Below are 12,480 nucleotides of genomic sequence, written 5' to 3'. Positions count from 1 at the left end.
ATAAAAGGGGGTATGTAAAAGCAGTTGCAGAAAGTTTCAGTCTTCTTGGGTACTCCCGTCTTTTTGTCCATCTTGGACAAAAAACTGCAAGAAAGGTTGAATAGAGAAACAGCAGAATTGGAATATATCCACAAACCCCAGTCCATCGACAGTAGGTTGAACAGAGATTATGGTTTCCTGACACTTTTTCAGTGGTCTTTTCACCAACAACAATAGAGGAAATATTATATGACTTCCATGGTGTACCAGTTACATTTCTTCCCACTATATTCTCGAAAATCTGAAGCTTCTTAGTCATAAAGGTCAGTCCTACATACAAGAGATTACATTTCTAGTATTTCTAAATATGGAAAGGGACCTGTTGCTATTTGTCGTTCATGTTTCGTTCACAAATCAAATTTATACAAATCCATGCACTATTGAAATTATAATTAATACAGAAATAAAGAAATGTCAGATTTTTTTCTTTTTACATTTTAGACCTGGGGTTCTCAAACTATTCAGCCGTGAAAACCTTTTTGAAGCAAAATTTTCTCATGGAGCACAAATAAATGTTTATATATTATATTATTTATTATATATAATGTATGAGCCAGGTCAGTGGCAAATAGATGGAGAGTGTTTGTGTGAACTAATTCACGCAATGAAAAAAAAATTAAATACAATATTTAAAATGAATAAGAATTTTAACCTACATAAACTTAACAGTATTTCAGTGGAAGATCCCTGGGGCCATCCAGTCCAACCCCCTTCTGGCGTGCAGGGAAAAACACAATCAAAGTACCCCCAACAGATAGCCATCCAGCCTTTGTAATCATCATCATCATCATCATCATCATCATAGTAGCAAAAACCACAGAGGAGGTGGGGCGTCTATGGAGTCCCTGAGCACTGATCGTGGAGCCCCAAGCACAGTTTGAAAAACTGCTGTATTAGACCTAGCATTTCTTTCAGAATTGAAACATTATCTCCTTTGTAGCCATTGTATATATTGAACAAAATAGAAATTCCCATAATAGACCACACTAAGTCGAAAAAAAGAGAGGTGAATAAGAGAAAATGTTAGATTGTGTGAAATGTTATAGCTTGTTTACCCCATTGGTTTACCATTTGTGGTGATATATTACTAACCGCTGTTAGTGGTAATCCTAAAAAGACGTCATTTTTTTCTTGTTCTCCCCCCGCTTTTTTTCCAGGTATTTTGGAAGGTCACAGAAAACCAGAAAACTAGATGTGCAGAAAAGGGCAAATCCAAGCAGGTAAATAGATAATACCAATTTTTTCATCACTTTGACTTTTAGAATAGCATTTCAAGAAATATCAGGGAAGTAATTAATTTGCCTTGTGATCCTTTAATAAAAAGCTTCAGGTGTTTTTTTGTTGTTGTTGTTTTTTGTTTGTTTGTTTTGCCTCCCACTGTTTTTTGTTCTTGCAAGTCATTTTCTGCCCTTTTCCTATGTTTAGCTCTTTTTTAATGTACAGCTCACAGACTAACCCCAGCTGGCATAGCCAGAGTCATCCTGGGGTATTTAGGAACTTAAAATTTTAAAAAATATATTTCCATGGTGTGGAATTTTTTTTTATTTATTGCCTAGCAGTGCTTCTAGAAAATAGTAGTGTTTTGCTTTTTTCCTCCCTTCAAAGGCAGCAGTGCTGATATTAAGTCAGCTTTTTCCCTGGCAAACTGCTGCTTCTGCTTGTTGTCTTCACCTGCCATTCTGTAAGCAGTGCTGGTTTTTTGTAGAAACACTTTTGAGATAAATGGGTGGTGAGAAATCAGATGTTCATTGAATGACATTTCACCTTGTTTCTGCTACTTTAGACAGATTTAAACAGGCTTAAGTATAAAATTTTCCCATACTGGAAGTACCCAATGCTCTCTCCAACTATTAGGTTCAGTTTATTTGTCATGCAAATATAGAATTCAGTTTTTTGAATCATAGCTCCCTTGACATATTAACAAGACAATGTTGGGTAAGGAACAAATACTTAATTTGGATATATGTCTAAATTTCTGGCTTCATGCAGAATCAATACTGATTTAGATGCATAAAAAATGAGACAAATCACCACATGTTTGATCTGTGGAAAAATTGCCAGAATCTTACAAAGTTGCTGGATTGCATTGCTTTGATCATCTGTCATTATCTGAAGTCCTGTTAAAGATTGTGTGGAAAGCTTGTCTCAAACCTTTCTGAAACTTTCACCTACTGTGAATATTTAGATCACTAAAAAAAACATCCAAAAAGGCACACGACTGCAAAAGACATCAGAAATATAATATTAATGGAAAAGGTAACTATATCAGGAAATAACCCTGAGTAATTTCAGGAGAGTTAACTTCCACGTCTTTGTTCAAACTAAAGTAGCTACTTGAAGTTTTAAATAAATAAAGCATCTTGAATTTTTTTCCCTACCCTATCAATTCTTCTATTTTATAGACAGAGTGCCTTAACTATATCCGTGTCTTACAACAACTGAGTGATACTTCGCTTTATATATGTGGAACTAATGCATTTCAGCCAGTCTGTGATCATCTGGTAAGTGTGAGAATGCTTTTTCTTTTAAGTGCAATTGCAAACGCCTTAGAAAATGCTCAGTTCTGCAGAGAGTACAAGCACTACATCTTATTTACTATTTTGGAAAAGTTCCTTTTTGTTACAATAATTCACAGAATCCTTAATAAGCTTTGCCACTGCATGAATCTGGGAATTTACAAAAAGTTTAGGTACAAAAATGTACCTAAACCCTTCCTTTTTGTAGGTTTAATTCTCTTAACAAACATTTACATAACACACACAGGCTAAATACTTTAAAGGGACCGAATCATGTTGAAAATTAAAGTCAGCCTTGGTGGGAGTGGGAGTGGGAGACCACCAATAAATACCAAGTGCAATAATTTAGATTTCATGGGAAGGAACTTGTAAAATCTCCTGAATATTATTTGCCTAAGAAAATCCTGTGAAATTCATGGGGTAGTCATAAGTCAACAGGTGGCTGGAAGATAGGTGTGCATGCACACAGGCTCACTTACAAAACTAGTTTAAACCAGCCCTTCTCAACTTTTTTATCCTGGAGGAATCCTTGGAATAAGTTTCAGCTCTTAGGTAACCCCTGCATAAAAAATATTATACCTCAGATCAAAGAAAGGTTTATTGTTTCAGTCACAATCTGCCATGGAACCCATAGCAATGTATCATGGATCCCCAGGGTTCCAGGAACCCATAGTTAAGAAACCCTGGTGTAAAATATCCTGTATACCTGACACCCTCTTTTGTGTGTCTTCATAAATGTGGAGCTTGTTTCCAGATGATACCAAATCCATCTGAACAATTTTTACAGGAATTGGGAAAAAAACACGCTGAAGATATGCATTCTTTGGCTACAAAATGCATTTTTCCAAGCCCACTACTGAAGTGATTTGATACATTTTGATAGTTTTGATTTATGCCTGATATTCTATTTCTAGCCAACAATGTGCTGCCTCCTATAACCTATGTTTCAATTTTTAGGGGGGTTGGAAACAAACTCCACAAATGCTCTTGACTCTCTTCTCTGCCTGTCTCTTTCTGTCAGCTCCTGGATATAGCATAGCTTCATATTGCTGAATGCCTCATAATGAAATCCTCCTTGTGCTTTAAAAATCACCACACTTCTGTCTACTTTCCATGTTTCTGACTCTATCATCGCTGTCCTTTCCTTGGATCTTAACTCTGTTTCCAACTACAGGGTTCTTGGTGTTAGACTACGACCTTTCTTGTCTCTTTTATCTGTAAGTTTGTCTGTCATCATTTCCACAACATTATCAGAATTTCTCCTTTCCAATGTCCTTGCCACAGCTGAGTACCCTTTTTTAATATATATGAATAACTTCCCACTTACATTGCTGCAACTTATTATTTTAATAGCTTTCTACCACGTGGATTTCCTTATCATTCTGAGTAACACACCATCTCTCTCCAGTAGGAGAGGATTAAGCTGCTTTCAACCACAACAGTGCATTAGCTTGTTCTGATTTCTTTTTTACTGGAAGAATTTTGGCGTTCAAAATTCTTCATAGTTGCATCTCCTTAAATCAGTAGCCTGATTCAGATTATCTCAGATTTCTTTTCTTTCTAAACTAAGATATTCAAGATCCTTTGTCTGTGCATATATTCATTTGGTTTCCCCCATGTAAGACCAGAAAGTGTTTAAACATACTCCCAGAATTAATTGTCCATTTCAACTAGAATAGACCTAGGATATCTACAGGGCCGGCCGGAGATATTTTTAAATGTTAAGCGGGGGTGCTAAAAAGCGCCCCCGCCACCGGCCCCGCCTCCCACGCCCTGGCCCCGCCCAGCATGCCCTGGCCCCGCCTCCCACGCTGCGTGGGAGGCGGGGCCAGGGCGAATAGTGCTGGGGGCGGGGCCAGAGTTGGCCCCGCCCCCCGTCCAGCGTGCCCTGGCTGCGACCAGGAAGTAAGGGCCAAATGGCCTATCTGTGCTGTGCGTATGCGCACAGCACAGATAGGCCATTTGGCCCTTAGTCTACAAACTAAGGGCAAAATGGGCTATCTGGCAGTGCGCATGCGCACAGCCAGATAGGCCATTTTGCCCTTAGTTTGTCGACTACGGGCAAAATGGCCTATCGGTGCTGTGCGCATGCGCACAGCACAGATAGGCCATTTGGCCCTTACTTCCTGGTCGCGGCCGCCGATCGCCTGGCGGCCGCGACCAGGAAGTAAGGACCAAATGGGCTATCTGTGCTGTGCGCATGCGCACTGCCAGATAGCCCATTTTGCCCTTAGTGCATGGTCGCGGCCGCCGATCGCCTGGGCGATCGGCGGCCGCGGCCAGGAAGTAAGGGCCAAATGGCCTATCTGTGCTGTGCCCGTGCACACAGCACAGATATGCCATTTTGCCCTTAGTCGACAAACTAAGGGCAAAATGGCCTATCTGGCAGTGCGCATGCGCACAGCCAGATAGGCCATTTTGCCCTTAGTTTGTCGACTAAGGGCAAAATGGCATATCTGTTTTCAGCGGTTTGGCGCGGGCGCGGGGATTGAAGCCCCGCGCGGCCGCGCCAACACCGGAGGCGTCGGTGGCGCTACGGGCCGCTGTCGACGCCTCGACAGCGCCCCTAGCGGCCAGCGCCCGAGGCGGCCGCGTCAGCGGCCTCGTATAATCAACCGGCCCTGGATATCTACTCTAGTTGGAACTTAGAGTGACTTCAGTGGGTCTGGTCTAATTAATACTAGCAATTAAATTGAGACTATTTTAACAATTCTGGTTTTTTACCAGTTCCAAATCACATTTCAGTACCCTGGCTTGTTCCAAACCTTGTAATCATAGTTTTATGGCTTGGATGAAATAGGGAATTGTGATTATATAATAACTTCCAGGTATAATTGATCCATGGCATGAGAGATCTGTTTTCACAAACAAAAGAGATGTGTGCTGAGATAGAATCATCCAAAGTTTGGATGGGCAGCAGCTGACTGGCTTTTTAAAATAACATTACTGGTGTTCCCACCTTTAATGAATCTCTATTGCATCCTTTAACGAATCCCTATTGCAACAGATGGAAGTGGATCCCCTGTTGCATATTCCCCTCACATCAGAGCTTGCTCATGCAAAGGGCTGGATGGGAACATCAGTCAGCTGTTGCCCAAGTGATAGAGGGACAGATCTCTCTTGATCAATGCACCATTTCCTAGTAAGTGGAGATTGAGGTTTCCATAGTCCCTATGTGTTCGCTGAACTAGGGAATATGTAAAGATCATGAATACCAAACATTTACACAATATATTTCCTGTTTATGCCCCTGTAGCTTCCCAGAAGGACTCCATATCATTGCTACAATTGTATCATAGTTATGTATTCTGCATTTCGTTCATTGAGAAGCATTAAATTTTGCTTAATTTCCTTTTCTTAAAATTTGCATAGATTTTGAAGTCTTCCTCTGTACCATAGCCACCTTTGTACCTTTTCCCATCCCATCCTTATTAGGAACAAAAAAAGGATGTGGAGATATTATTCACAGCCATAGTCATCTCATTTCTGATGAAATCATGGTGTAGGGAACAAGCCCCACGTATTGTTTCATTATATCTTAAAGTTGCATCTCACCTCCATCAGTTGCTCAAATATGTTTTAAGAAGATGCATCAGAAAATGGGAAGTTGAAATATGGAAAGATGTTAAAACAAATGCGGTTCTGAAAATAAATGCATGAATTGTATGTTGTATTCCACTGAAATTTAAAACAAGTGTGTGTCCAATTGAAGGTGGAGTTTGGACTATATGCAGTTACCTTATTCATAGAATTTTGTAGGGAATACAAAAGCTGCTATATTCCAATGTAACTCTCCTCTTTGTCTACTGCAGGGGCCCCCAAACTTTTTAAACAGGGGGCCAGTTCACGGTCCCTCAGACCGTTGGCGGGCTGGACTATAGTTGTTGTTTTTTTTAAAAAAACTATAAACAAATTCCTATGCACACTGCACACCTCTTATTTTGAAGTAAAAAAAACCAAACAGGAACAAATACAACCTCAATGTTAATCATAATCATAATAAAATTTTTAAAGGGGGTTGGAAGAGACCCCTTGGACCATTTAGTCCAACCCCCTTCTGCTTTTGTGCACCGAAAGCACAAGTAAAGCACCCCTGGCAGATCGTCACCCAGCCTCAGTGTTGTTAACAACAACAACAATACATCACACAGTCCTAAATGCTTGGGAAATGTCTAACTTGTGATTTTGTGATATAAAATCCAGCATACATATATCTCATTTGCTGTATTATACTGTGTCTTTGCATAAATAATAATAATAATAATAATAATAATAATAATAATAATAATAATAATAATAATAATAAAGATTGGAAAAGACTCCTTGGCCATTTAGTCCAATCCCCTTCTACCTTTGTGCACCAAAAGCACTAGCAAAGCACCCCTTAATAATTAATTATTAATTAAATAATAATTAAAATACCATTACAAACAAGCAAAGCTTTGGAAGGTGCACACCAGGTGAAGGAGGAGGTGGGAAAGGCACACGCCTTCCTCGGTGGAGGAGGAGGGAGCCGCCGCCACAGGGGCCAGATAAATGGCTTTGATGGGCTGCATGTGGCCCCTGGGTCATAGTTTGGGGACTTCTGGTCTACTGCTTTGGCTCTCCATTTCCACCATAATAAACTATGTAACGAGAAAGAAGGTAGAATACTTGCAAAATGCTACTGAATTGATGGAACTAGAATTGGTGCTGTTCAGCTGGACACAGCTTAAGTATTCACAGCTGTATGCCTAGGTTGTAGTTGTTTATGCTTTGGATTGAAAACACAGAACATACTCTAATCGTTTTGTAGAATTCGACATCATTCAAACTTGTGGGCAGAAATGATGATGGCAAAGGAAGATGCCCATTTGATCCTGCACAAAGTTATACATCAGTAATGGTTGGTAAGTATGGTATTTAATGTTGTTTATATGTATTGTCAAAATTTTGACTAGGAATGACAGGGTCCAAAATTATGTAGGTCCATGTTTGGCATTAACATTTTAAGTTCCATTTCTTCTTACATTCTTCCACAAACTGCCTTCTGAATGTACCTGATTTTAGAAACCCATTTGGTGACTGGTCACAAATACCTCCCCTTCACATGTTGTTTAACTCAGTTTTTTTTTTATAAGTTTCCCCCACCCCAGGTTTGCGATTTTTCTCACATGACCTTTTAAATCTCTATTACTTTGTAGTCCTTTCAGTGGAATGACATGTTGATGTTGTTTAGCAGCTATTTAAAATAACATAATTTAGATTAGCATTAAATATTTATAATGTAGGATTTGTTTATCAAAGGAAATTATTTTCCCATTAGATGTTATTGCTATCATTAAATATGTGTAATGTAGAATCTGTTTATCAAACGAAATTATTTTCCTATTAGATGTTATTCCTAGCATTAAATATGTGTAATATAGAATTTATTTATCAAAGGAAATTGTTTTCCAATTAAATATTACTATCAACTTGCATTAGATGCTGCACAGATCACAGAATAATTTATCTTATAGTTCAAGTAAACAGAGGAGTCAGTGATTCAACAAGGATGGAGGAGCAATGTGTGGGAGTTTGGTTGCTGAAAAAGAGGCAGTATATTAGATGTAGAAACTGTGCAGCTTTGCCCTGTACATGCTTGCTCTGAGATGTTGGGACCACAAAAGCAATAATGAAATGAGTGTATAACACAATATTTGGAAAATAAATTGCCACTAATTGCTGTATATATATTTTTTATTCCTTCAATCTTATGGTTTTGAAAAGATGGGGATCTTTACTCTGGAACATCTTACAATTTCTTGGGAAGTGAACCAATCATATCTAGGAATTCACTGCAGAATCCTCTACGGACGGAATATGCAATTCCTTGGCTTAATGGTAAGGAAACATAAATCTAGAGAGGAAACACCCCAGGAAATAAACATGTATCATAATGCCTTGAAATACAGTCTGGCTAAGTTCATATTGAAGTTCTTTTCTGTTTTCTTTTTTTATAAAGTCGCTTTCATCCCCTGCATCACTTTCAGTCTTATGATATGAAGCTCCTGAATTGTTTGTAAACATAATAGGTTTTTTTCTTTAGCATCCAGTTTGGATGAGAGTGATCTGGGAACTTTCAAAATGCACTCAGAATAGAAAGGGGATAATATGGTAATAGAAGTGTAGGTTTAATTAACTTACCACTTACAGACCCTTCTTGCAAGTCACTACAGTTCTTGTAGGACTGTTCCTAAAAGTTCCTTCGAGGATTGTTTTGTGTGCACAGTGTTTTTGTTTATGGAGTTGTCCATATATACTTGTAGATTGCACTGTAAATAAAAGAAGTACCAAATCAGAACAATATGCTCCAAATGTCTTTGAATCATGTTCTTTTAGGGTTTTAGTATAATATAAACAGTCATTTTTCTGTTATAGAACTTACATCCAGCTTTCCTCACCATTGGCTGTGCTGGCTGGAGCTGATAGGAGTTGTTATCCAACAACATCTGGAGTGCTACACTTTACCTGTTTAATTTTATGAAGATATAACTGTCTTCCATATATTTTTGACAGACTTGTGAAATACAGTTCTTAGAAATGGTATAATGTCAAGCTGATGCAGTTTCCTGCTATTAGGATTGTAACAATTCTGTCTCAGAAAACTGAGACAGAAATTCAATTTATAATTAATGCTAAAGTAGACCTATAAAATAGATGGTAACTTAGTAAGTCAGTTTGTATGAAATGTATTATTTATTTATTTATTTATTTATTTATTTATTTACAGTATTTATATTCCGCCCTTTTCACCCCGTAGGGGACTCAGGGCGGATCACATTACACATATAAGGCAAACATTCAATGTCTTGACATAGAACAAAGACAAAGACAAACGCAGGCTCCGAGCTGGCCTCGAATTCATGACCTCTTGGTCAGAGTGATTGGTCTCAGCTGGCTGCAGCTGGCTGCTCACCAGCTTGCGCCACAAGGTCTGGTCTAACTTAGTATCCATAAAGTTAGGTCTGGTCTAACTTAGTATCCATGAAGAGATAGCATAATCTAATGGTTTTGGGGTTGAACTCGAACCCCAGGAGACAATCGATCCATGGGAAGCCTTGAACAATTCATACTCTCTCAACCTTAGAAAAAGCCTTAGAACCTCCTCTTGTGAAGGAAGTCCTATGACAGGGTTGCCATAAGTCAGAGTTGATTTAAAGGCACACAACAACAGCAACAAAACCACAAGGAGCCACTAACTGGACATGCTGATGTGGTGAATGATAAGAATTTAAAGGCATACACTGAATGTTAATGTATTTATTTATTTTTTCTTTCTACAGAACCACATTTCGTTTTTTCTGATGTTATAAGAGCTGATCCAAACAGTTCTGGTGAGGAGGATGACAAAGTGTATTTCTTTTTCACTGAGGTCTCAGTGGAATATGAATTTCTTGGCAAGTTGATGATTCCAAGGATAGCAAGAGTTTGTAAGGTGAGACTGTGTTCCACCGCTTTTCCTTTCCTTTTCATGACCAGTGGGAGATACTATGAAGACAAGCAATCTGCTCTTTTCCCGCTTGTGCCAGGATTTCTGTGTGCAATGCTGCCTGTATTGTACATATTTCCTCTGCATATCCAGGATATATCTGTCAACTTTCCAGAAATGTTGAAACCATAAAGAAAAACTGGTTTTCTTTTTTTAAAGAAAATTTTGGTAATTTTCAAAAATTGAGAAATGTAATATTAAAGAGGTGATGATATTAAAGGCAAAGTTGAAGTATTTTGGCCACATCATGAGAAGACAGGAAAGCTTGGAAAAGATCATGATGCTGGGGAAAATGGAAGGAAAAAGAAAGAGAGGCCGACCAAGGGCGAGGTAGATGGACGGTATCCTTGAAGTGACTAGCTTGACCTTGAAGGAACTGGGGGTGGCGATGGCCGACAGGGAGCTCTGGCGTGGACTGGTCCGTGAGGTCACGAAGAGTCGGAGACGACTATGCAACTGAGCAGCAGCAATGTTAAAGAAGGAAAGTCACTTAGCTTTACTTTAGAACAGAACATTACTTGGTTTGCATTTATTTAGGAAACCGAATTTTAATTTCATTTATAAAGTTCTTATTTTTGCTACAAATTGAGTTACAAATTCCAGAATAAGAAACGATAAAGGAATCTCTTTTGTTTTGCAAGAAAGATAATAATTGACCATACTGCTTGTGGCATTCTGGAAGAAATAATCCAAAAAGTAGCTTTTTTGAGTTTTGGCTGTAGTCAAACTGAGAGCAAAGATCTCTGAGGAATTTTCATTTCAGCACTTTAAAATTGATGGGTGCTTTTCATTGAGAAAAGTTCACCTTGCTCAATGAGAGTTATAATCCATTTCTTAAAATGGATAAATGAAAGAAAGAAAATTAGAAACTTCTAAACTACTTCTAAAAATGTCTTCCATTTCATATGTGACCAATAAAATTCCAGCCGTAGTAATTTCAAGTGAAGCAAGATACAGTGACTGTTGAGACTATGCCCGACACATTTCTAAGGGATACCAGACAACACTAGCTGTTTTCTCACACCAATAAAATTTCTTGCTTGACTGTGATGTGACAGGTGGTGCTTCGCTGCTGAGTTGCCATAGCCTGAAAAAAAAATTAATGGAACCAATCTGATTCTGTCAGTCTTCATGTGCATTAAACATCATTGTAGTTTCCTTTGTCATTGGGAAATGAAGATACATTTTTCATAAACATTCTAACAAGCATCTTGTCATTCAATTTTTTAATTCTTCTTGTGGATAGAAGCCTACTAAGAGTTCAAGGGCCTGGTTTTAAATTGCAGAGTGTAATTCAACTACAGGAAGTGACAGAGTCTGCTAGATTCATGATATTTCAGCTCTTTGAAATTAATTTACTTTGACAGACAAGAATGGTGGTCTTCTGACTGCTAGCAGTTAGACATTAGCCAGACTGACTTTGGGATTTAGGGACTCATAGCCCCCAAAAGTAACTTTTCCAAGCTTTGTTTTAAACTGACAGATGAACTGCTGGATCTTTCACTTCTGTGCTTTGAATGGTTTTGCATATGTGTGTGTATGTGTTGGCAGGGATGTGTGTAAGTTTTTTGGTCAACTAAGAGGGGGAAAAAATGCTTACTATAACGTTGAAACTATCTGACTGAAAAATAACATTTCAGCTACCTTGAATGTATTTTGCATTATGACATCCACTTTTTGAAAAATGCCCACACAGCGAATGTTGGAGAGCTGGGATATTTTTGAACTCTTTACAGTAGCTGCACAATTAATTATTTCAAGGCTAAGCTGGTTTCTTGTCAAGAGGCTTCCATTTTTGGCAAAACTAAAGTCTTTGTGCTACATTTACAGCTTGGGAGCCAGAAGCACAGCTGCTTCATGCTTCAGCTTGGAAAAGTTGTTTTTTATAAACTACAACTAGAAATTTCTGAAAGTTGTAGTCCACAAAAAATAATCCCCTTAATAGTAAATTAATTACCAGGAAATTCAAGTAGTAGTAGTCCGCAAAGTAACCTTTTCATCTTCACCTTTTGGCATTACAAACATGGAAGGAGCCTATGGTGTAACTCTTCCCTAATCCTGCTCTTGGTTCAGTTTCAGGGAGAAATAATGTTGGCATGGAGAGAAACCCAAGTAGGTTTTTTTTGTCACAAGCCAGGAACCTAGTCATACAGCACAATTTCAGCACTTGGTTCCACTTTAATTGCCATGGCATTGGATGGATGGATGGATGGATGGATGGATGGATGGATGGATGGATGGATAGATAGATAGATAGATAGATAGATAGATAGATAGATAGATAGATAGATAGATAGATAGATAATAAAAGACAGTGACTGATTGCAGTGTTCTTTCTTTGTCAAGATGAGCATCTTCTCTAGATACCATGAGACCATAGTTCTTGTAGCAACAGTAAACATATTCAGGCAA

General features: G+C 38.4%; 1 protein-coding gene across 12 annotated transcripts in view; it reads left to right on the top strand.

The window, feature by feature from the left end:
* sema4d (semaphorin 4D) overlaps positions 1 to 12,480 on the top strand; it is a 144,221-nt gene that overhangs the window by 97,565 nt on the left and 34,176 nt on the right. For all 12 annotated transcript variants that reach the window (XR_010003453.1, XR_010003450.1, XR_010003452.1 and 9 more), the window contains 5 exons: positions 1,197 to 1,259; positions 2,442 to 2,540; positions 7,351 to 7,444; positions 8,307 to 8,420; positions 9,863 to 10,014. Coding sequence is in view for 8 of the 12 variants with exons in the window: in XM_062972114.1 (XP_062828184.1) it covers positions 1,197 to 1,259; positions 2,442 to 2,540; positions 7,351 to 7,444; positions 8,307 to 8,420; positions 9,863 to 10,014 (522 nt within the window). In the remaining 4 variants the exon portion in view is untranslated. The remainder of the gene's footprint in view (positions 1 to 1,196; positions 1,260 to 2,441; positions 2,541 to 7,350; positions 7,445 to 8,306; positions 8,421 to 9,862; positions 10,015 to 12,480) is intronic.

This window comes from Anolis carolinensis, chromosome 2 (assembly GCF_035594765.1).
Source record: "Anolis carolinensis isolate JA03-04 chromosome 2, rAnoCar3.1.pri, whole genome shotgun sequence".
NCBI lineage: Eukaryota > Metazoa > Chordata > Lepidosauria > Squamata > Dactyloidae > Anolis > Anolis carolinensis.
The sequence above is the reverse complement of the archived record's forward strand: the minus strand, read 5'-3'. Positions and strand labels throughout refer to the sequence as shown.